The sequence below is a fragment of the Alexandromys fortis genome, unplaced genomic scaffold (genome assembly GCF_014885135.2).
Source record: "Alexandromys fortis isolate MF-2015 unplaced genomic scaffold, M_Fortis_MF-2015_v1.1 scaffold_1, whole genome shotgun sequence".
NCBI lineage: Eukaryota > Metazoa > Chordata > Mammalia > Rodentia > Cricetidae > Alexandromys > Alexandromys fortis.
In genome coordinates this window covers 19,901,073-19,925,070 of record NW_026067927.1, presented here as the reverse complement: position 1 = coordinate 19,925,070, position 23,998 = coordinate 19,901,073, and the positions used below count along the sequence as shown (strand labels likewise).

The 23,998-nt window shown below is 48.4% G+C and overlaps 2 protein-coding genes across 2 annotated transcripts; both read right to left on the bottom strand.

Moving 5' to 3' along the window:
- Positions 1-2,343: 2,343 nt before the first annotated feature.
- Syce1l (synaptonemal complex central element protein 1 like) lies at positions 2,344-16,887 on the bottom strand. Its single transcript, XM_050143860.1, has 8 exons — positions 16,830-16,887; positions 7,721-7,783; positions 6,825-6,884; positions 6,584-6,658; positions 5,974-6,021; positions 5,670-5,724; positions 5,035-5,110; positions 2,344-4,301 (listed from the first exon to the last, which is right to left on the bottom strand). Exons 4-8 carry the CDS (start codon positions 6,603-6,605, stop codon positions 4,101-4,103), a joined length of 402 nt encoding a protein of 133 aa, XP_049999817.1. The 5' UTR covers positions 6,606-6,658; positions 6,825-6,884; positions 7,721-7,783; positions 16,830-16,887; the 3' UTR covers positions 2,344-4,100.
- On the bottom strand, positions 13,856-23,337 carry Mon1b (MON1 homolog B, secretory trafficking associated). Its single transcript, XM_050143849.1, has 5 exons — positions 22,674-23,337; positions 20,960-21,334; positions 19,628-20,447; positions 19,180-19,327; positions 13,856-16,919 (listed from the first exon to the last, which is right to left on the bottom strand). The coding sequence occupies exons 1-5, from the start codon at positions 22,819-22,821 to the stop codon at positions 16,719-16,721; spliced, it is 1,692 nt and encodes a 563-aa protein (XP_049999806.1). The 5' UTR covers positions 22,822-23,337; the 3' UTR covers positions 13,856-16,718.
- Between the last annotated feature and the right edge of the window lie 661 nt (positions 23,338-23,998).

Sequence of the window (23,998 nt, the reverse complement as noted above, 5' to 3'; positions counted from 1 at the left end):
TTAACAGCCCAAGGGTGACTGTCAAAGCCCCCAGGAGCCCCAGTGCTATGGGCACTCCAGATGAAGCCTTGCTCTGTGAGGATGTTGGCCTAGAGGTCTGGACAGCAAGAAAAGACTTCAGTGGGACATGAGCCCAGCTGTGAGAGGGACCACAGGCAAGAGGGATAGGTCTGAGATGTCAAGGACCCACCCTACAGGGAACACTGACACCTGGGGAGGCTGGGACTTCTCTGGACCACTGGAGTGTCTGCCTGGGTCTCTATTGATGGGTAGATGCTTCTGTACCTTTGGGCATGGCCAGGGAAATGGACTGAACCCTCATCATCTGGCACTCATTCCCTGGGGGCCCCGGAAGCATTTATTGAGTATCTTCTGTATGTCTAAGGCTGACGAATGAAGTCCAGCTGATGTTACACATAGGGACGCCCTGGACATTTACCTGCCCACCCCATGGCTGGAGCCTCTCACTTACTGATGTGGGAATAGTTTCTTATTAATAAAGAAACTGCCTTGGCCCATTTTATTGGATAGAAAATTAGGTAGGCGGAGTATACAGAAGAGAATTCTGGGAGAAAGAAGGTTAGAGGAGGAGTCGCCATGATGCTCCCACTCCAGACAGATGCAGGTTAAGATCCTCTCTGGTAAGCCAGCTCATGGGCTACACAGAATATTAGAAATGGGTTAGAACAATATGTAAGAGCTAGCCAATAAGAAACTGGACCTAGCCGGGCCAGGCAGTGTTTGAAAGAATACAGTTTCCATGTAATTATTTCTGGGTATAAGCTAGCCATGCGGGCGGCCGGGTGCCGGGGACGCAGCCCTGCCGCTCCTATTTCAACAGATGGCGCCCAACGTGGGGCTAAATCCACTTAAAAACCTGAGAAGCCTTAAAAATAAGGGAAACAGAGTTTAACACAGATTTTTGCTGTTTTGTTGGTGACATGCTGTAGAGAGATTCCTGATTCAGCAACAGCAGCAGAGAAAAAAAGCTGCGTCATTTTAAAGCGCGGCTTCCTGGTGCTATGCTGCCAGCGTGAACTCTGGCTTTAAAGCATTTCAAGGCTTTTATGGGACTGGATGTTTCTGTTCCCACTTGGGATCGGAGGAGATTGCTCTGAGACCTGCCGATGGCTCAGCGTTCCCTGCCTACACCTGGGCAGATGGCGGAATCAGGCTTAGGCAGGCGGAAGAGCATGGCGGATTCCTGCTGCCATACAGAGACGCGTTTTCAGACTGCGCAGTGCTCTGCGTGTCAGATTTGGCTGTAACTTGGATAAAAAGAGTTTCTGTGCTGCACACTCAGTCTCAAAATTAAATTGCTGATTGCGGCTCCAATGTAAACTGCTGTTTGCCTGTAACTGTGCTCAGCTCAAAAGCACCAAATGACTCTGAGGCAGGAGCGGCTGCTCCTTGCTGAACTGTGCTGATCTCAGGCAGGAACTACCGTAATTACCTTAAAACCGTGCAGTTAAGGTTTAGACTGGGCAGGACACAGGCAGTACCGTATTACCTATACATGGTGCAACTTAAGTTTTTAAGAAATGCTTAACATTTTAAGAAATGCTCCTGGAAAAAAAAAAAAAAATTACAGATTCACAGTAAAACAGATTCAGACACCGTTGGATGAATGTACGTAGGCTTGGGGAAAAAAAGAGAATATAAAGAATAAAGTTAATGTCTTAAAAAGAAAAAGGGTAAAGTCTTTAAAGAGACAGAGTACAGAAGTACAGATAGTTATAGATTAAGAGAAATAAAGAAAAATAAGCCACGTAAAAATGAAAAATTCACAGAGAGTCTGGATTATGTACATTGTGTTTTCTTTAAAATTTTTGACTGTGAAGGAGCTAAGTACAAAGAGACATTTTATTATATGGGCTGCTAAGCTGAACCTGCACATATGTTCTAAAGGTATCTTGACTTCAAAATTTGGATCTAAGGATATGATGCTTTGGAGAGGGTCTTCTTTTGTTTCCACAGAGGATGTGACCCTATGGATTGCATCTATCCCGGTATGGTATGATAGACCACGCCCTCCTGAAAGGTTGCTGTGAACACCCTCAAAAAATTACTTCACTCAACTGCCAACCGAGATGAACCTGACACACAGGTTACACCCTAAATGATCTGATTAACAGTGCCCCCATTCAGCAGGAAGCAGTTTGGAGAGAAAAAACTACGCCCATGTTCCCAAATATTGTTTATAAATGTTCTTTTACATTTAAAGGGGGATATGATATAGATATGAATAATTTGCATTGGTATGGATTTTAAGGTCAATTTTGTTATATGTATATGTATTTTTGAACTTGATTAAGGTATTGTGATTATGTAGTTCACTTAAAATGTAATGTATAATTAGGAAATATAGGTTGTTAATGGATAATCATTGCTAATAGTTAAGCTTGTAGTCATGTTAGTTAGATTTTCTAGATATATAGAGATATATTTCAATTAGATAGGCATTCTTCATATCTTTCAAAGACTGCAGAATATGGCATTTAAAATATTTTAATAACTTAGGACTTTTCATGACAAGGAGACACGTCTGCTCCTGGCAGCACCAGCTACTTCAAGAGGAAGATGGGCATCGAAGAGGATCCTTATGGAGTTGGATAGTCATTTGGGCAAGAAACTGCTCTTGCCTGGACTGTTGCATAAACTGGACACAGAGAACCCGCAGAGAGAGGACTGCTGAACTTGCCTAAAGGTGAGATGGTCTTTCGGGGTTCCTGATTCATGAAAGAGTCTGCGAGACATTCTGCAGGACACAGCAGAAAATGACTGAACTGTCTTTGAAATTTCCTGCTTCATGGAAATGTCTCTGGATACCATGGGCCTGTAGGCCGAAGATGGATGCCCCAACGGTACAGAGGAACTTTGGGTGACTGTCCAGGCAGCGAGATGTCTCTGTCATTTCTAGAGTTTTCTTATTTCTTGTTACTTAAGTATTATTATATCCTTCTGGAGTCTTTGATGGAGTTGAAGAATGAATAGTTATAGTTTTCCTTAGTTATGGTGAGAGATAAAATAGATATAAATATTGTAACTGTAATTCTTACTTGATAACTGTTTTGTTATATGTAATTTTACTGTTAAAGTTAAAGCCTTTCTTTTTTGTTTAAACAGAAAAAGGGGAAATGATGTGGGAATAGTTTCTTATTAATAAAGAAACTGCCTTGGCCCATTTTATTGGATAGAAAATTAGGTAGGCGGAGTATACAGAAGAGAATTCTGGGAGAAAGAAGGTTAGAGGAAGAGTCGCCATGGTTCTCCCGCTCCAGACAGACGCAGGTTAAGATCCTCTCTGGTAAGCCAGCTCGTGGGCTACACAGAATATTAGAAATGGGTTAGAACAATATGTAAGAGCTAGCCAATAAGAAACTGGACCTAGCCGGGCCAGGCAGTGTTTGAAAGAATACAGTTTCCGTGTAATTATTTCGGGCATAACCTAGCAATGTGGGCGGCCGGGTGCTGGGGACGCAGCCCCGCCGCTCCTATTTCAACAACTTACAGCAACTTGATATGCACAGACTCAGTGGACTCTAGCAATCATCTTTATTTCTTGGTAGGCCTTAAAGGGACGTGAGCACTGGTGGCTCCTCATGGCCAAGCAGGGCATCCCTGTCCCTGGCAGCTCTCCTGATGGCTCCAACTGATGCTGCTCCTCTTTGGTTAACCTAAGAACAGTGGGATCAGGTTGCTGACACCCAGAATCGCAAACACTCTTACTCAGACAGACACCCTCTTGTCTGCACCTGCAAGCTCCAGGTGGCTCCCTCAGAACGTCCCAGTACTGGAAATTCCTGGAAGCCTGGATCCCCCTTCTCAGGGTATCTCCAAGGGCCCCCACTTACTTCTCTCTAGTCTCTGCTTCTGTTCACTGGGTGCCTATGTCTCCCCTGTCATTCTGACTTTCTGGGATGCTCTGGGACTGCCCCCCCAATTCCTCAAGCCTACGAGAAAAGCAGAGAGAAGAAAATGAGCAATTGCCCAGGGCATCAGGGAGGAAGAGTCAAGACAGAGGCCTGAAGATCAGAGGCGCGAGCTGACGGGCGTGGTCCTCCTCTCACCCACAGTTGCCAGGGGGGTTCTGGGCCTCCCTAGCTGTCTGCAGCCTCTTCTCCACTTCCTGCAGTCTGGCACACAGCAGAGTCCCTGCAGGCAGCGGTGGCCATCAGGGGCGGTTCCCTGAGGCCCTGTGCCCCACCACCCATCACCACCCTGGCCTCACTCTCCGTCAGCAGCTGATCCTGGTTGTGTTCCATTGTGCTGATCTCCTGGGTCAGCCGCTGCTGCAGGACCTGCGAGGAAAGAGGCCCGTCTCTCTGTTCTTCTGTCCTGATTACACCTCCAGTTCATCCCTCTCTGCGCTTTCGATAAAGTCCTTCCTTACACAAGGTCATGCACTCATTCTTTAACTCTGCAGTTTCTGCTGTGGCTACAGACTCACTTCAGCCCAATGTGCCCATATTTCTCAATCTACTTCTTACAACTCTTCTGATCCCTACACCCATTTGCTGTTCTTTGAATATTCCAGGAGTTCGGCCTTTCTCAAGAAGGAACACTTCTACACTCAAGTGTTCAACACATGTGGTCAGATACCGACAGGTCAAAGGCGGTGCCCCAGGCTTACAGGATCTATCTACTTTGCCTCCTTGGCTGGACTCTGGGTCCCCTGCCCCTTGAGGCAGAAAGGGCCTTTTCGTGTACCACTGTCCCTCCCTGCCTGGAATGCTGTCTGATGCTCCCATCTGCAGCTGAATGAACATTTCCTCAAGGGTCCCATGGGCCACTTTCAGGAGACGCAGAATCCACAGAAGCTATGGCAACAGCCAGCAAAGGGCGCTAGGTATGGAAGAGGGGGTGGGGAAAAGCAGCCAGTTGTGGGGCCAAAGGTAACATGAAGAGAGGAGTCAGGGTCTCTCCCAGGATGTTGGGCCTAAGCAGGGGTGGGGGATTGGGGGTGAGGGGGTGGGGTGGGGATATGCTAAAGTCCTGGGAGGAGTGGAGGTTGAAAGGGACATCATGGCTTACATGGAACTCCCAGAGGTCCTTGCGCTGATTTGTCAGATCCTCCACTTGCTCCTCCAGTTGGCCGTTTGCATTCAACCTGTGGACAGATACCCAGAACTGTGTCCAGGGCCCAGTCAGTCCGTCAGGCCTGTGGCGCTTCCTGCCCAGTGCTTCCTTCATGGTTCTGTAAAACCCTCCTCTTCATCACCTTTTCTTCATGTGAGCTCCACTCCCACCCGACTTAGCTGTCCATCCAGACCCCGGTTCTAGGAATAACCCTAGCTTGCTCCATCTGAATCCTGACAATGGAACTGTATACTTCCTGGGAGGGGACAGATCATTTGCCCTCAGATTCTGCCTGAGCCTCCACTTTTTCCATGAATGCTTCTCTTCTTTTGTTACGAGTGATCCAGTCTGGATCCCTTTGGGAGACCACAGCCCTGTCCATTAATTCCCAAGAAAACTGTATGAGGGTGCAGGTGGTCAAACTGTTGATACGATTCTATCACCACCACTTCAAGGCCAGGGAAGGATCCTGTCTTGATGCTCTGTTTTAGAGAAGGGAAAGAGGAATGTGTATTGTGTATCCATGCTTCCTCATACTAGCTTCTGCTCTCTCCTCCTCAAGCGGGGGCAGAGCTGGGGAAGACTCTTACCACTGAGTCTCATTTTCCCTCTCTTGGCAATGCTTCTGGAGAATCATCAGAGCTTCTGTGGAGAAAGCAGACAAGAGAGACAGATGGGGGACCTTGACTTTGGGGGAATAAGGTTGGGCAGAGTCTGGAGGCCCCACATGACCTTGGATGTTGGTGGGCACTCACAAGGCTTGGGTATATTCTCCACAAGAGCAACCAGGGAAAGAGTTGAGAGAAGCCTGGGGACCCAGCTTTCAGCGGGACTCCCATGGCTGCTCAGGGGGCGGGCTTCGTGAAGCAATGGGAAGAATGAAGAACGGAATACCTTGCTTCTTGCCCAGGACCTCCTCTAGGTGAGCTTTCTCGTCATTCACTGGAAAACAACGTTGACACTTTCAGCCTCTGGAGCCTACATCCCATACCCCCACTGCAATTTCATCCAGGCGGAAAATTCACACAGAAGATGGGGAGATGGAGGTATCTTTCTCCTTCCCTTGCAACCTTCTCCCACAGGGGCCACCTCCCCTCATGCCCCCACACCCATGTTCTCTGTAAGTGCCAACAGAGGCAAAGGAGCAACTACCCAAAGGAAGTACAAGTTCATTCAGGAAGAAAGAGTGAACTGTTAAAGAAACAAATATGTCAGGTAAAAATAGATAGGCTCCGAAGGAAGAAATGAAGCAAAAGCAGAGGGAGGGAGAAGTGGAGATGGAGAGGGGGTAGGATTCTGTTTTTAGATGAAATCATCAAAAATGGGCTCATCAGGGCTATCTGAGCTGGGAACTGAAAGATAGCAGGATGTAGTGGGCAATCTGAGTTGTATGGGTTTGGAGGACCGCAGGTGGGGGCACAGCCTGTGCAAAGGCCCCGAGGCCTGTTTGGAAATGCCAACAGCGGTCAAGGGATCCCTGGCTCCTTCTTTTGGTCCCACTCACAGGAATCTAGTTCCTGATTCATGGCTTCCTGGAGTGCTTGGGCCTCTCCCAGTTCCACACTGGATCTCCTCTTTTCTGGACCAAAGAAAGGAAGAAGGGATCACGTGAGTACAGCCCTGGAGTTTTTCCTACAGCTTGTGGCATGGTTTACTCTTTTCTCTGACAGCCCTGGGTGGAGGTACGCCCAGTCCAGGCTCCTTCCTGCTGGTATCCACCGGCCAATATAGGTTCCCACATTTACCTTGCTGCAGCTCATTAATTCGATGAATCAGGTCCTCAATCTGGGGTTCCAGGCATCCCTCTGAAGAAGGAAGGCAGATTGAGGCAGGAAAGGCAGATGCTCGGCTGTCCTGGGTGGGAGGAGGACTCCTATCTGGTGCTGGGTTTCTACTGGTAGCCAACCACAGGCTCCTAGGGAGCAGCTGCTCTGCATTGGGATCTGTGACAAGTCCTTGCAGGGCTTGCATTCTCAGTGGGGTGGGGTGGCAGGCTGGCTATGACTCAGTCTGGGGGAAGTACCAGTTACAAAGATGACACCAGGTGAGGTGTTAAAGACCAGATAAGTATTGGTGCTTCTTGAGATATGGAAACAGGCCCTGTGCGCCATGGGGAGGCGTGTGTGGTTAGATGGATGGATGGATAGATGGATGGATGGATGGATAGATGGATGAACACGTGGACAGATGAATGGATGGATGGGCTGATGAATGGCGTGTATGTGTATTTCTCTCTCTCTCTCTCTCTCTCTCTCTCTCTCTCTCTCTCTCTCTCTCTCTCTCTCTCTCTCTGTGTGTGTGTGTCTATGTGCCTCTGTAAGTGGAGGCTTTTCCATCCTCTTAAAGATTTTTAATTTTTAGCTGTGGGACTTGATTTTCAACTCAAAGAATAAGTCTGTGCCAAGATCTCCTGAGTAAATTGGGAGCATGTGGATCATGGGGGAGGGCAGAAGGGTAGGGAAGAGGAAAGGAGGGGATGGAGAAAAAGATATAGCCCAATAAAATCAATAGGCAAAACAAACAAGCAAAAAGAATAAGTCTGTGCAATAAGATTGTTTTCCAGAGCCATGGGTGGAGGGTTTTAGATTCTAACTCTGCTTGCCTGACTCAAAATCTAAGACTCAGACATAGGATACCTGACCTTTCTGCAGCTTTTTCACTGTTTCCAGCAAGTCTTCAGTCTTACTCAGAGATGTGGCCTGTCCTGTAGAAAGGAAAACCAGAATTACAGGACCCAGTAGGAGTAAAGGTAATGCCAGGGAATACATAAACCCCAGTAGAGGAGCAGCGAGGATTCTGTAGAGACTCCTGGGCTGCGGCCAAGGCTGGGCTGAGGGTCAGGTTTCCATCAGAGCAGGGCACCCAGGGAACCCTGTTCTCTGTATCTACGGAGCATGATGTATAGCCAATGAATCAGCTTCTCCACAAGAGGACAAAAGACACTCCAGAACTCCCCGTGGTCCAACTCAGGCTAAGAATGTATCCCTGACTCTGCCGCTGCTGAAAGTCATGGGGAAGTTCTAATCCATGTGACAGGGAAGGCAGATTACATACTGATTTCTTTAAAATTAATTATAGCCCTAATTGGTAAATTCTAACGAACTGATGGGTCTAGACATGGCTACGCGTGTTGCATGTTGTGTGTATGTTGCTGTACATATGTATCAGACTATGGGGAGGTGCATTTGTTCATGTGGACAAATTTACAGGACAGAAGCCAACTTCTCTGTCACATGCCAATGTACTTTTGTGACATAGTCTTTCACTGTACGTGGGACTGTTCATGTCAGCTGGACTACCCAGCCATCATGAGCCTGGAAACTGACTCATATCCAACCCTCATCCCTGCTCACCCTGGGCAGGGGTTACAGACTCTGACTGCTGTACTTGGTGTGGGATCTGAACTCAGGTCCTCAGGCTTGTGCAGCAAGCACTTTACCTATGCAACCATCGCCCCAGTCCCTAAGCATTTTAAGCAGAAAAAAGTGGGTTGAGGAACCTCTTGATGGACAACCGAAACACTGTTTATGAAAGCATAAAAGACCCCCAACACCATGCTCAGTCCTACTTCAATTTGATATGCCATGTTTTGTTGATATCCATGGGAGGGCTGCCCTTTTCTGAATAGATATGGAGGAGGAATGGGTGGAGGACAGAGAGGAAGTGGGCAGAGGACTGGGAGGAGAGGAAGAAGGGGAAGCTGTGGTCACAATGTAAAACAATAAATAAAGAAGAAAAAAAAGAAAGATCCCACCAAAAAAATTGGAATTACACCAAGATTTTGACATTTTTTATAGTAACCCAATATACATACAAAGAAAGGACAGGTGAACATGGTAATAATGCTATTGGGAATCAATTCAATATTATGAAGACTAGGAATCAATACATACAGACACACACACACACACACACACACACACACACACACACACACATGAACATGCAGCTGTACCGTAGAGGGATTGGGGGAAAATCCAACATTAAGAAAAACTTGTATCCACATTTCTCAGGCCTCATTTAAGAATACACACACACACACACACACACACACACACACACACACACTCACGTGTACATGCAGATGCACCGTGGAGACTGGGGGAAAACCCCACATTAAGATTGTACTCATCTTTCTCAAGCTTCACTAGAGGCAGGGACAGAGCCAATCACTAGAGGGCAGGACCCAGGGACCTCTGTTCAGCTTAGTCTTGTCCACCCCTCCTCCCTTCAGATTGTTTAAAGGCACAAGGAAGATGGTGGGAAATATGCTACTGTCCTTGCCAGGAACGGTGACTTGTGACTTCATTCTTCTCCTAAACCCTCAGTTCAGTTTCATAGTTCATCTTGTGTCTGCTTTCATTCCTGAATCTTGGTGAACTCCTTAGGTTTAACCTCTTGGCCTCAAAAATACTGAGCACTTGCATTACCTATCTTCTTATTACACTGTAATTGGTTATGCACTCTTATGTGGAGCCAGTGTAAGAACCTCTCCTCTCGACTTTTCGTACAGTCATAGATAACTACTAAAAGTCAACAATGGAAGAGCTAGCAGCATTAGGAGATATTCCCATCAGTCAAGTTAACAGTTTCTTCCTTGAAGCTGTAGAATTTAACAGTCAACTCTGTTTGGGGTGTAAATATCCTAAGGCCAAAGATCCTAAGCCCCAAAGTGTGGGGCTGAATAATTTTGAACATAATCCCAATATTGAGATCTAAAATCATGGAAGTTGATCTCTTAGATTTTCAGTTAATATTGTAAATGTCTTCAAACATGAGTTTGAGCCGGGTGATGGTGGCGCACACCTTTAATCCCAGCACTCGGGAGGCAGAGGCAGGCGGATCTCTGTGAGTTCGAGACCAGCCTGGTCAACAGAGCTAGTTCCAGGACAGGCTCCAAAGTCATGATGCATACTTCTATAGACGTTTCAGCATGAGCCCATACTACTTTCAAAATTCAAACAAACAGTCCTAGGAAAAATGCCACAAATTCTTGAGATCAACGATAAAAGCTCAAATCCCAGTGACCTGCACCTTTCCACAGAAAGCAGGACAGAGAAGAAATATAGCTCATAAACACAGACCACAGGCAGAAAGTGCTTCTCCACAGCAGTAAAGAGTCCCTTGGCCTCAGACCGCAAGTTCCCAGTTCCTCTCCTTAGAAGTCATTCAGTGACCCAAGCTGTTGCTTGACATACAGGCAGACACCCTTTCTCCACAGGCAGGACACTAAGTCACGCAGGATGTCATAGCTCTCCTGGTTTTCACTTGACAAATGCTCAGTTTCTTCTTCGGTGGCAGTGCAGTCTTTCAGTGTACATATGCCGTAATTTAAGAGCAGGGTCCTACTGCTGTCTGTAGGCTGTCTCCTTCACAGCCACAAATGTGGCACGGTTACTGTTTCCTTTTCTCAGCTGCAGAGACAAAGTACTATAAAGTAGGTCCTCCCTCTGTGTCTGATGTCACTGTGCCCCATGTTTCCTTTCTCTTGTAAGGATATTTACCACTGAATTAATAATGTTCATCCTAAATCAGTATGACCTCATTCTAAGTAGTTATATCTACAAAGATCCTATATGCTGGTTACTTCGTATTTTGTTTGGTCTGGATGTATATCGATAATACCTGCATGTACATCTGTGCTCTACATGTCTGGTGCCCAGAGGTCAGAAGAGGAGTCAGATCCCCTAACTGGAGTTATAGAAGGTTGTGAGAAGCTGTGTGGATGCTGGGAATCAAACCCAGGTCATGTGGAAAAGCAGCCAGGTGCTCTTAACCACTGAGCCCTCTCTCCTGCCCTGACAGTTTTAATTATCAACTTGCCAGAACCTAGAATCACTGGAGAAGAAAGCCTCGATGGGAGAGTGACCTAGATCAGGTTGGCCTGTGGGCACGGTGCTGGGGGATTGTCTAGACTGTTAGTTAATGCGGGAGAGTCCAGCTATGGCTATACTAGTCCCCGAGCTAGGGTCCTGACAGAGAGGAAAAGGCTGACTGAGAGCAGGGAGCAAGAAGGCAACATGGTGGCACGTGTTTCCCTCTGCTCTTGGCTGCGGGTGTGTGGCATGCTGTGTGGCGCAGCTGCTTCAGTTCCTGCCCTGACTTCCCAGCTGTGATGTGATGTAGGAGTCTTCTGTTTTGTGTTGATTTCATTGGTTAAACAAAGAAAGGCCTTGGCCCTTTAATAGGACAGAAAATTAGGTAGGTGGAGTAAACAGAACAGAATGCTGGGAGAAAGAAGCCGAGTCAGGCAGTTGCTGTGATTCTCCTCTCGGACGCAGATGCACGTTAAGATCTTTCCTGGTAAGCTACCACTTTGTGGTGCTACACAGATTATTAGAAATGGGTTAATCAAGATGTGAGAATTAGCCAGTAAGAAGCTAGAGCTAATGGGCCAAGCAGTGTTTAAAAGAATACAATTTGTGTGTTGTTATTTCGGGTAAAGCTAGCCGTGTGGGAGCTGGAAGGCGGGAAGCGGCCCGCTGCTCCTCACTACAGTGATGCACTATCCCTGGAACTGTACGCCAAATAAACTTTCTCCTCTAAGTTGTTTTTTTATCAGAATAGTTTATTACAAAGACAGAAATGAAACTAGAACATTCTGTTTTCAAATAAGGTCATTTTTTGGCATTTTTTTTTTTTTTGCAACAGCTTCATAGGTATGTATCATGTATAATACTTTGAAGCTCTGGTGGGCCCAAGCTGGGGAAGGGGTCATAGTTTTATTTCAATTAGTCTTTGGGATGCTGTCCATCAAACCTGGAACCCTGCACATGCTAAGCCATCTGGCCAGCTTGAGGGGCACACTTTTACCTAGTATCCACTCAACACATGCTTCTGCTTCCCTTGGTAGTGCTTGTGAAACACATCTGAATACTACTTCGAGACCGCACGCTACATCAGAAGCTGTGCCTATCACTACATTTGACTGACAAAACCAGTACCTGAGTTCAAGCTTTCTGGGACTCTGCACCAAGACGCTCTTATCTCGTCCTTATCAGAAACTCCATTCCAAAGAATGATCTTAAAGGCACCATTAAGGGAGGTAGACATGACCTTCTCTGCTCCAGTGCCAAACACAGGATCTCGTAGGAACCTGAAGACGCCTCAGAGCATCAGTTACGGCACACTGGTAGGGTGAAATTCTTTACAGCCAGTAGGAATCACATTGTGCAGCGGCTCTTCTGTTTGGTTTGCTTTTTTACCTTGGGCTCGTCTTGCTGAACGCTGGGCGCTTGTTCATCTTCTTCCCATCCTTTTTTTTCTCGCTATAATGAACTAGGAATCATTTGTTTGCCTTTGCACTTTAATTATTTCTAGTTACTTAGACATGGATAGTAGAACATGGCATTAAATGTCCGTGGGATGGAGAGAGGGCTGAGAGGTAACAAGGACAGGAGTACTACTCTTCCAGAGGACCCCAATGTTCAGTACCCAGCACCTACCTCAGACAGCTTACAACTACCTGATTCCAGCCAGGGGAACCCAGTGCCCTCTCTGGCCTTCTCTGGCACCTGTGCTCATATGTACATACTACACACACACACACACACACACACACACGATGAAAATATAAGTAAAATCTTTTTTAAAAGTCTCATTTCACCAACATTCCCTTCTCAGAATTAATCACTGTCAGCAGCTCAGGGACTGTATTTTCATCTTTTAGAATAAATATATTTCACGTGTCATTTACTTAAAAAAATTAATACAGAAATAACATCCTAAAACTCCAAATACTACAAAATCTTTGAAGAAATAAAAATTCCCCTTCTCTTTGGTCCTGAATCTCCTTACCATGATACACTCATCTCTGCATATATGTATATTGGATATATCTCTTCCTGAGACATTCTTATTATTTAAAATCATTTTAATATTTTTCAAAGAAAGAAAAGCACATGGCAGAGAAAGGTGTTTTTCTGCTTAACATTTTATAAAAACTTTCAAACGCAGAGGGTGAGGATGTCAGTATGAACCCGAATATAGACGGCCCAAACACTAGGACTAGTAACATCTAGCCATCTTTGCTTCTTCTGCTACTCTACTCACTCCCAGTATGATCAGCAATCACCACGTGGTATCACCAACATTCAGACCATATGTAAGAGCCACGTGCTCTCCAGCTGGCCTTTGCAACTACTTCTGCAGAAGCTCCATCCATGGCCTTCCTCTCTCTGCCTTTTAACTGCTAGTCATAAGACCCCTGGTCAGTGATAAGAACAATTTAAATTTTTTTTATCTCTATTTTAACATGTTCGAATGTTTTTCCCTGCATGTTTGTCTGTTCACATGTATGCTTTATCCCTGTGGAGGTTTAGAAGAGTATATTAGAGTTACAGGGCAGCTGTGAGCCAGTGTGGATGCTGGGAATTGAATCTGGTCCTCTGCAAGAGCAGCCAGTGCTCTTAACTGCTGAGCCATCTTTCAAGCCCCCAAGTGATAAGAAAATTTTAATTTAAAGTTTTAAATCTAATATCTCTGTTCTAGAAATTCCTACAGCCAGTAGCCTTTGAGTTATCTGCCCACTTGGGTGTGGCCTCTTATACTATAAATGCCGATGTAAAGCACACATTTGCTTTCTTCTGGCTGCGGGGTTCAGTTGCTGTTCCCCATTCAAGCAGAGGACTGTGATCTGAGTCTATCCCTAAATAAGTAACCCTTTATTATACTCAATTCTGAGCTAGTGTGGGATTTCTTTTTAGCTTCGGTCTTCATATCTCTGTTAACTTAAAACAACAAAAACCTTCCCTATTACAAAAGAAGAGAGCCTGTGGAGGATAAGTCCCCTTTTTACCATTTTATTTCGAAATTATTTCAGATGTACACAAAAGTCGTAGAAATAAGCTGTGGTACTCTATTATCCCCACCATGTTTTGAGTGTTTTTCATCTGTAAGCTGCAGACAGTATGACCTACTAATACTCAATACTCCAGTGCATATTTCCTATATACAGAGACTCCAAGTAACTGCACAATAGCCATTAAAACCTGGGTGTTAACATTGGTCCGATGCTAATGTATAATCCTCAGGTGCTGCTCAACTTTCCCTTTCCCTCTTAATTTTAAATTATGTATTACTACCTAGTTTTCTAAGCAATAAATAAAATAAAATGAATCACAAGAGGCCTCAATTTGCTCCCTGCCCCCAAATCCAAGGCCCTTAACCAGTTATAAAAGTGTGCTTACCTCAGACACCTTCCAGGAAGCTATTCTTGACAACCCCAACTACTCAATAAGAAAAAGAAAACATCTGGGGCCCATCTTTTATAAATGAACCATCATATCAACTGAAAATTATGTTTCTCCCACCTCTTTCAAAAATCTACAATCTACATGACTCTCCCTAGATTTGGTCATTTTTGTGACCAGTTCTTGTATCCCTGCCTCTGTCGGTAAGTCACCATTGACCACTCTTGGTCCATGTGTTTGGGTGGTTAATTTCCTGTGATTACCTAGCAGGGAAGCTACAGATGTGGAAGAGCATCTGCTAAAAACCTAAGCCTCCACCAGCAGGCCTGGATGCCATTGGTGCTAAGTATGCTCCCCCAACCTGATATTCGTCCCAACTTCCTCCAGGGCCGGTGAAGTCCCTGATTAAACATGAGGAATTTGAAAGTTCGATGCTAAGATTTTAAATCTCTGTGGCACTGTATCAACCTCTCAGTAAAGTGTGATTCACTGTTGTCTTTTCGATTTTCATTATTCTTTGAAAACGGGCACCCAAATGAGACTACAATTTAAGACGGATTCTGTTAAAATGATTTTATCATTCACCTATTTAAAAAAAGAAAAAAATAAATCGTGTATCAAGCACCAAGCAGGTGTTTTGGGTGCCCAGGGATACTGTGGGTCTTGTTTTTGAAGGTCACACTATTGTTTTGGAATCTGAATACACAGGTCTGGCCAGATGCTGCCTCCCATATTTGGTCACATGGTGACAGACCTGGTGCTCAGGAAGGGAAGGTGGATCTAGATGTGAAGACGTTTGAACCCACAGAAGCAGGGTCAGGGTCACTGGTCATGCTATTTTCTCTACTTTAGAATGTTTGGGAATTTTCTGTAATTAAAACAAAACTGCTCTACTGGTGGATTTACCGTGATACACATTTTCTTCGGAAGGAACTGCAATTTCCAGTAATTTCTAGGCTCAACTCCATCTCCTTGACCCCAACGAGGGGAGAAGCTTCATTACTTAAGTCAAAACAAATCTGAAAACAGTGTGAGAAAACCATTCTCAAGGGCCTTGAACAGTCCAAGTAATCATCTAGGCTGGCTGTAGCAACAGGGCAGTTTTTGTGAGAACATCACTATCCCTTCCCGATTTGCTTAGTAATGGATGCTGAAAAGAACTGCCCAAGTATTTAATAACGTCAATAATGTTGGCAAGTTAACCTAGGTGATGAGAACACTCAAGTTATTTATTTCCACTGTGTGGAAGTTAAAAATCTCAACAGGCTAAAAACATTTTTTTCTTTCTAAAAAAACTACTCTCGATTATTATATTGGGCCAAAGCCTTGCTCCCTTCTACCCTGTGGGCCCTCACTACCTCCAGCGTCCTCAGCTTCTTCAGCTCCCAGCCACTTGGCAGCCATTTCCCAACGTGGAGCATCTGCGCGTGTAGAAAAACAGTGGCTGGGAAAAGCAGCTCGTGCGGCCACAGCGATTGTAGGAAACCAGGGGGTGGGGCGACACAGGTATCTGCTCTGAGCAAGCGCAGAACATCTGCAACGCAACTGATAGCACGCATGCGCACAACCACAGGGCCATATGCTAAACTAGGCTGGGGAAGCAAGTGTGGGCTGTTGAGGAGGGTTGTGCGTGCTAGCTCTTTAAGGGTTCTTCTTTTCTTGCTGCTGCAAGCGGCCAACGTCCAGAACAAATGTGTTCGACAGAGTCCCAAGCCTTGTCCCGTCCACGTATCTCCAGTGAAAGGGCTGAAAGAAAGTTATCTCTCATGAATAGAAGCCTTAGAGGCTAGGATCATCTTCAAAAAGCTGCATCCCGGCCGCTGGGTGAAGTCACGTGGCATGTGTTACACTGGTAGACACTGGAGGCAAGGTTATTATTCGTGTAAGAAACAGCCCGAATCGGTGGGGCTTGGTGGTTTTTTTTCGGGGGGGGGGATGATGGAGAAAAAAAAGACATGAAGGACAGAGGGACAGAGGAATGTCTTGTGGGATTTAACTTTAGGCCCTTTCTGTATTTTTCTTTAAACAGCTCTAGGCTGGTTTCAAGACTAGTCCTGCACTGCAAATTCTTGAGTCCTTGTGGGTTACTCACCCCTACCCTGAGGAAGCCTCAGCCCAGTCTCAGGTCTGCTTGGAAGATGGACATGGAGCTACCTGTGCTGCTTAGAAGAGGCTGGGGGGGGGGGCAGCTGGTAAAGGGTGCAGTGGCATTCAGGTTAGTTAAGGGGGTGAAGCAGAGGGCAAAGGAGGTTTTTTACTTTCCTAGATGTGGAGGTGCATAAGGGGGCTCACAGAGCAACCTGTGTCCCCAGCTGCTGTGCCCCTTCTCCCAGTTACGGGCAAACCCTGAGATCTTGCCCACCTGCCCAGGACCAGCCCCACACAGACTTCTTCCCACATTTCCAGAGACAGAATTTAGAAGCCAAAAGTGGTGACTCCGGCAGTCAGTCAGAGTCCAGAGAACAAGCCATTGTTGGGGGCCTGGTCCACTGAGGTGGAGGGCGGTGTGGAGTACTTGGGGGGGTAACGGATGAAAAGCCGGTCCTCTTCCTTCCTCACCCAGCGCAGGAGCTTCGTCACCACTAAGATGGCACCTGCCTTGGTCACCAGGGGGCTGAGGCAAGTATAGAGCTCAAATTTGGAGGTCACCTGGGGAGATGGGGAGGAGACAGTCAGATGGGCTAGAGCTGGCCAGGTGTAATCCTGGCCTCCCAAACCCAACCTTGGGTGCTCCTGAAGCTTGGAGACATGCTTGGCAGCAACTGGCAGCAAGCTATGGCTTGCTGGGCTAAGGCAGGCAACCTAGGATTATCCTATCAAGTCAGACAAGAGGCTAGCTGGATCAGTGGCTCAACTGGATCGTTCTGACTCTGTGTGTGTGTGTGTATGTGTGTGTGTGTGTGTGTGTGTGAGTGTGCTTCTCAGTTTGCTTAGCTGTGGATTAGAGATAACAGTAACACCAACACTCAGTACTCAGTGAGCAATCATCACACACAAGGCTGTTCTGTCCTCCTTCCCCTATGCCCTTGCACACGTGGTCCTCACACCACCCCGAGACCAACCCCAGAGGTCTTCAGTTCCTTTTCTGTGCCACTTCCCACTGCTCTCCCTGGTGATCTCTTTCTGCCCCAGAACTTTGGTCTTTCTTTGCTGTTCCTCAAATGCAGCCAGCCGCAGCCCTGCAGTCTCTTCTCCCCCAGGCAGCTCGCCACCTTCACTCCAGTGGGAAGTCATTTATTCAGCAAACCCTCTCCCACACACCAATGTACAGCCCTGGGCCCACTGTGTCTTGGTTTTAAAATGCCAACTCTCTAGAAAAAGCTGGTGAGACTCCTTGGCAAAATGCCACGTCCAGGAAGGATGGAGTAAGTACAGTGAGCCAGCTGTGTGCACGGTGACAGAAATGTGCAGTGGAAAGCAGGGCCCAGGCTGCCCAAGTCATGGGGTCCACAGGCTAAGTCAGAAATAAGTGCAGTAAATGCTAGATACTATTTTAGACTACCAAACCCAAGAGAAACCTCATAGGGTCATATTTAAACAATATAAAACTTGGGGCCAGTGAGAAGAAGGCACTGACAACCTGGGAGAAGGGAGGGTAAGGGTTCCCACAAGCTGTCCACTGGCCTCTACACTTACCAAATGTGTGCACACATACATGCTAACTAAGGAAATGCAGTTCTTAATTAAAAAATCCAATATAAAGTCCCAACTATAAATGTAAAAAGTAGGGCAGTTAGAAAACTGCCAGCAGGCAAAAACCTAGTAACTGCTGTATTTCAAACCAAGGAGGCGTATTCAAAGAGGAGGAGGTGTATAATTCTAACACCCACAAATACAGAGTCCACAGGTGCCACAGATGCTAGTTACAAAGGAGAGGCACTTTATAGTAGAAACGTGCCACCTTAACTAAGCATCCAAGCGTGCTCCACATGCCCTGAAACAGTGCGGAAACTGGCTCGTGCCACTTGGTGCCTAACTTCTCACTGTGATCACGGTCCACCGTGACAAAGACCCGAGCCAAGGGTCCCTCTACAAGACAGCTTACTGATGTCCTTTCCAAGTGCCAAGGCCACAAAGCTTGGGGGACCTTTTCAGAACAGATGAGACCAGGGTACATAAGAAGCAGGTCCACCATGTGATCCTGGGCTGGGTTCTGGACCAGTAAGCTGACATGAACGGACAGCTGGCAGAAGGCCAAGGAAGCCTGTGGATTCTGTGTCACAGCAGTGGCAGCCACCTGGGTTTGGCACGTCACCACACTTTTGTGAACATTTACCTTTGGGGAACGTGAGTGCAAGGTCGTTTTATGATAATTCCTTATACTAGCTTTACTACTTCCAACTCCAGAGTTACTTGAAAATTAGAAACAACAAAAACCAAAAACCAAAATGCTAACCTAGAACCAGTGCTGGATCCATATGAATATGCACTGTTGTTTACAGAATGTGGTGGGGAAGGCTTTCCTTCCTATGGAACTGCCTGCCTGGCCACCAGCCTCCCTCAGTAGCTGATCTTGAACAGTCCCACAGGAAGGTCACTCTGGGGAGAGGGCACGGAGTGGTCCTGAACCTGCAGTGGTCAAGGAGAGCTGGGGACTCTATCCTGGTAGACAGGGAATTGGCAAGCGCAGTGACAGCTGCAGATGGGATCCGTGAAAGGCCAAGACCCTGTCTGTCCTGACTGCTCATGGGGAAAAGCAAAGGAATGGTAGGCCTAAGGTAGGACTGCATACAGTGAGAAATCCTTCTGTCATTTAAGATACGTGTGCCCGTAGAGTCAGCAGTGCAGACAGAGGCAAAGTCTGGGCAAGTCCCTGTGTGCCTAAGGTGGGTACTAAAGCTAAAGGTTCATCTCAGGGAAAGCAGGCCTGCAGTAGGGAACTGATTTGCTGACAGCCTGACCAACTCACCCAGGCCAGCAGCGTCTCCTTCTCAGCCACGTGGTAAATGAGGCGCAAGGGCCGGGAGGTGCTATGGAGGCGAGCGTGCAGGCGGTGATACAGGTCGGACAGCCGCTGTCGCTCCTCCCCGTGGCTATACGGGGCCTCTAGCTCAGGACTGCAACAGAGGGAAGCAGTAGCTCTGTGAGTTGGCGTTGGGCCTGCCTCCCAGCACAGTCTAGGGACTACAATTAGGTTACGGGGCTCAGCCTCCCGCCTTAGGCTTGAGGGTTTTTGTCGGTTGTAAGCCAAGCTGCCTCCATTAAACTAGGAAGGAGGCCCTTTCTCCCACTAGAACAGAGAACTGTCTGCTCCCCCTTTCTAGGGCACGGCTGGCTAGCTCTCCTAACTCATGTGTATAAGACGCTGACAGTCCTGGTTAGACATGTCTTCAATCGCCTGCAGGGTCAGGGCCCACCTGGTAAACTGTGGTAGCTGCCGGTGTTGGTCAGGGATGTCCAGTGGTTTATAGAGGAAATGCCGGAGGCCAGGTGCTCCCACAGCCTGCACACTGTAGGCAGGGGCACTGGCTGCAGGTCCGTTAGAGAAGCTGGCAGCCTCCCCAAGGGTACGCAGGGCACCAAGGTGGTGCATTCCATCTTCAACCAAGCGCCGGCAGGCAGCCATGGCATGGAAGGCTTCCCGGTTGGTACCAAGCAGTAGCAGGCAGACAGGCATGGAATCCAGGCGGGCCACATAGGCATAGAAGAAACCATCTGGGTTGAAGCGAGGCAGGCACACAGGTGCCCATGCCTCACCTGCTGCAAAGGCTGGTGCACCCACCCAGTCAAGCAGCAGCTGCAGATCAGCTGGGTCCAGCCGACACTCGGCCAGCACATTCCTCTCCTGGGCTGCTGTTATCAGTCGACCGCCAACAGCCAGCACCGACAGGGCCAGGCCCGGGGCTGTACAGCGCCGCAGAAGTGTACCCAGGGCATCCCGCAGTGGACGGGCCAGAGGCACACAGCGCACAGCACCCAGGAGCAGGGCACCAGGGTCTTGCTCCACACTGTCCAGGAGCCGGTCCAGTGTGCGCTCTGAGCCAGCCAGCAGACGACGGAGGTCATAGTTCTGCTTATGTGCGAAGATGCGGGCCACGCTTGCACGCGTGAGTGTGCTCACAATCTGTGCGTGCACTGCTAGCAGCTCGCCCCGTAACTGCGCTGCCGATTGTGGAGTCCGGGATACAGCCACCAGCAGGAGTGGGCCCTGCTGCAGGAACACCAGCTTGTGGTCCTCTAGGGGAAGGAAGAGTGGGCGGGGGCAGAGGCAAACCAGGAATGAGCCAGGGATCAGACAGGACAGCTTTCCCAAACACTCTCCGACACATACAGCCCCTGGCCTGAGCCCGAATTCGGACTCCGCCAGCACTCAAATTAGGGCACGGACAAGCTGGTGATATTGGGATGTTTGCAGAGATACGTGGGCTGTGGAGGAATCATGTAATTTAGGCAGACAACAGGGAGTCAGGGTGGTGGGAATGGTAAACCAGACAAGGACAGAAACAAAGCCAGGCCACACAGCACACCTCTGCAATCCCAGATAACCTGGTGGTATACTGCCAGCCACATGGATGGAACCCAAAGAGATGCATCTCCCGACAGACACCCTCACTGACTCACTTCTGGTGGCTAGACAGAGACTCACGTATACAGCAGACAGGCAGAGCTACCCACGGCTAGTTACAGACCACCGAACTCCTAGCCCTATTCCCACCAGCCCCATTATGTCCCCCGTTCTCCTCACTCACCGGCGTAGATGGCTCGGATGGCATCTCCTGCACTCTGTACGAAGGACACGAGGGCCGTCATCACACCCATGGTGGCAGACAGGGCCTCCACACTACCATACCGTGAGTAGATGGGCTTGCCTGCCTCGCTCAGCACAAACACGTGCTTCCTTTGGCTGCGCCAGTCCTCATCACTGGGGTCCCCGTCACTGGGATCCCCGTCACTGGGGTCTCCATCACCAGGGTCTTCTCCCTGGCCCTCAGTGCTACTCTCAGGATCTCCAGGGGGATTGTCGTCGGAAGCTGCAGTTTTCCAGGGCTCACAAGTGCTTGCCGGGGCCTCAGCCGGAGGCAAAGGTGGTAGGAGGCTGGCTGGCTGGTCCTCGGCCTTGGATCCTGAAAGGGAGCCCTGAGTGGCTCATCTCCTGCTAATCCCGTATTTCAACAATCTATCAAATCCTTACCAGCCCCGACCCTCAACAACCCATGCATGCTGACAAAGATCTCCATAGTCTTCCTAGCTATTCAGTGAACAATGGGTGACGATGGCTGGAACCTTCCTACCTGTGTCCACTAAGGTTTGAATGAGCCCCACCCGAAAACACAAATATTCCAACATGTTCTCACTGTCGTTTACTGGTCCCCCCATTATTTCCTTTCAGCACTGCCATTCCTAGGTCTTCAAAGCGCCCCACTCTCCAAATGAGATTAATCTGTTTATCTGCAGTGGCTCTTCACTAACTTCTCTGACCGCTTGTTTGTTCTGATGTGTACTTAACCCCTCAAAGGCCACCAGTAAAATACACCCACGGACTCTCCTAATCCTTTATACCCTCCTCCACATCCACCAATCCCCAGTGATGACTACTGATACTCTTGGTTAACCACACTCCCAGTAACGATCCTTAATTCTCACAGTAGAGTGGCCATTAACAGCCACTGACATCCAGGTCACCAGGACTCCCCAAACCTTCAACCACTCCTCCTACATACTTCTACTGCTACATTAACAGCCCAGCAAGTACATATTACTATCAGCAACACTCTAGTCTCCATGCCCCTCCGCTCTATCAATGTCCACCATTAATCATCACTAACATATAAGGCTTTCCTACATCCACTGCTCTTCCCCCAGGATGAAACCCCTTGCTTTCTTCCACACACACGCATTCATCCCCACCGCCACTGACGTCTACTGAGCCACCCAACGACAAGCATCGGTTTGCAGTCTCATCTAATTTTCTCACATCCCATGTTTTCATATTTTCTTAATTGTGACTGATAATCCTGTTTCCTTTCCCAAGCAACTTGTCTCCATTCCCTTTTTGAACCCAACCACACCCTTCTTGATTCTTCAAGGATCTAAGCTCAGGTCAAGTACATTCTGACTTCCCCACAACAGAACGGTGTCCCGGAATGTGGGAACTCCAGTGTTAAAATGGGCCGATTGGAGACAAGTTAGCACAGTCCATCCTCCTACCACTGGCCCCTCGCGATATAGGATACATTTGCCCCTCCCGGACAACTGCTGACACCCACTGCCTTCTTTGCCATTTCTCAATGATATCAATTAAATTAGCAAGTCTGTGCCCAACGACTGATCGAGCTGTGCCTCAAGCTACTTTCTTGGGGCCCCAAACACTGCTCACTGGTCTCCCGTTGATCTCTTTCCCCCTCAGTTAGCAATGGCAACCCCCAGGGACTACTTCCAAGACTCAGTTGAGGAGAGCTATACCTGTGTCTTCCGGGTCCCCATCTCCGGGATCCGGCGTGCTCGAGTGAACCCCTTCACTGTCTCCAGCCTCCTCAACGGGGAAGCGCGTGTCCACCAAGTCCTCCACGCCCCCGGGGTCTGGGACAGCACTACCTTCTCCGGACTCCATCTGCACATCCCTGGGAAGAAGGGGAATCGGGGGTGATGGGCAGCAACAGAAAACTTCTTAAAAGCCTTTAGGGAGCCAGGCCCCCTGGCAACGCTCCTAGCGCTGTTTCTCCTACGGTTTCCGACAGGACACGGCATTCAAAACCATGATCAAATACTTGCACCCTCCGACACTTTCGGGAAGGGTGACGTTCCGATGAGCCTTCGCAAACAGCGAGACACTGACACCTGTTTCAACCCCGCATCTCAACTGGGTGGAGAGCAACACTTCTAGGAGCCGCGGCGACACCACACTTCCTGGTGTGGTGGTGGAGGAAAAGACACACTTCCGGAAGCGACGCCTCCAGGGACACTTCCGGTTTCACAGCGCCGAGGGCCGCCGAACGCTGCGTTCCCTCACCGTACGGATGGCGCGGGACTCTCACGAAACTCTATGGAATCTTCTCTGAGAGACTCTCTCCCGACGCAGCCAGGGTGGGCAGTGAAGCGGGAGCGGAACACTGCTAGTACCGGAGACTACTGGCTGAGGAGAGCGCAGCTAGCACGCTGGGTCAAGGGGACGGAGCCTTGTCCCTTTCACCCAATCAAGAGTAGCCTTTCCCTTCTGCCCCGCCCCATTCTGGTAGCGCCTCTGCAAATACTATGCGCTCATTGGTAAATGCCATCCCTTGACTGACGTCTCGCTGTTTCTAACCGAAACCTTGAGTCTGTTCCTGTCTTGACTGGAGCGGGTTCGCGCCAAACCAATGAACTCGCTCCCTCAGAACTAGGACAACTTGGCCAGTCTTTTTTCAACAAGAGAGGCTGGGGCGGTCGTGAGGCGGAGCGTCTGCTTGACGGACCGTCTCTTCTTCCAATTGCAACGTCGCGCGCAGTCCAGTCAGCCTATGGAACGCGGGTGCTGAAGCAAGAGGCGGGGCTCTGCTTGTGGGACTCGCTCTTGGGAGTCGGAACCGCGCCAGCCTGTGCGGGAAGGGGTACTGCGGAGGCAAAGGTAGGCTGCTTAGGGCTGGTATGTGCGGGAAACACGAGCTCTCCCCACTGACAAGGAGAGATGCTGCGGACCGAGCCAGCTAAACCATCAGCCCAAGCCTGGGGCGGGGTGGAGGGGTGGGGCTTTCAGGGACTGCTGCGTTCTGGTTGGCTGAGGATTCTGCCGCGGGACAGTCACTGTGTTA

What these genes read in the sequence shown, in the direction of transcription:
- Syce1l (XM_050143860.1), bottom strand. Translation starts at nt 6,605, where the DNA reads ATGAATCAGGAACTAGATTCCT. An exon ending in GGTCCTGGGCAAGAAGCAAG is followed by an intron (nt 5,725 to 5,973) that starts GTATTCCGTTCT and finishes CTTTCTCCACAG; the next exon opens with AAGCTCTGATGATTCTCCAG. An exon ending in AGGGAAAATGAGACTCAGTG is followed by an intron (nt 5,111 to 5,669) that starts GTAAGAGTCTTC and finishes ATCTGTCCACAG; the next exon opens with GTTGAATGCAAACGGCCAAC.
- Mon1b (XM_050143849.1), bottom strand. Translation starts at nt 22,821, where the DNA reads ATGGAGTCCGGAGAAGGTAGTGCTGTCCCAGACCCCGGGGGCGTGGAG. An exon ending in CAGCTACCACAGTTTACCAG is followed by an intron (nt 19,328 to 19,627) that starts GTGGGCCCTGAC and finishes CCTCTGTTGCAG; the next exon opens with TCCTGAGCTAGAGGCCCCGT. An exon ending in AGGAGACGCTGCTGGCCTGG is followed by an intron (nt 16,920 to 19,179) that starts GTGAGTTGGTCA and finishes CCATCTCCCCAG; the next exon opens with GTGACCTCCAAATTTGAGCT.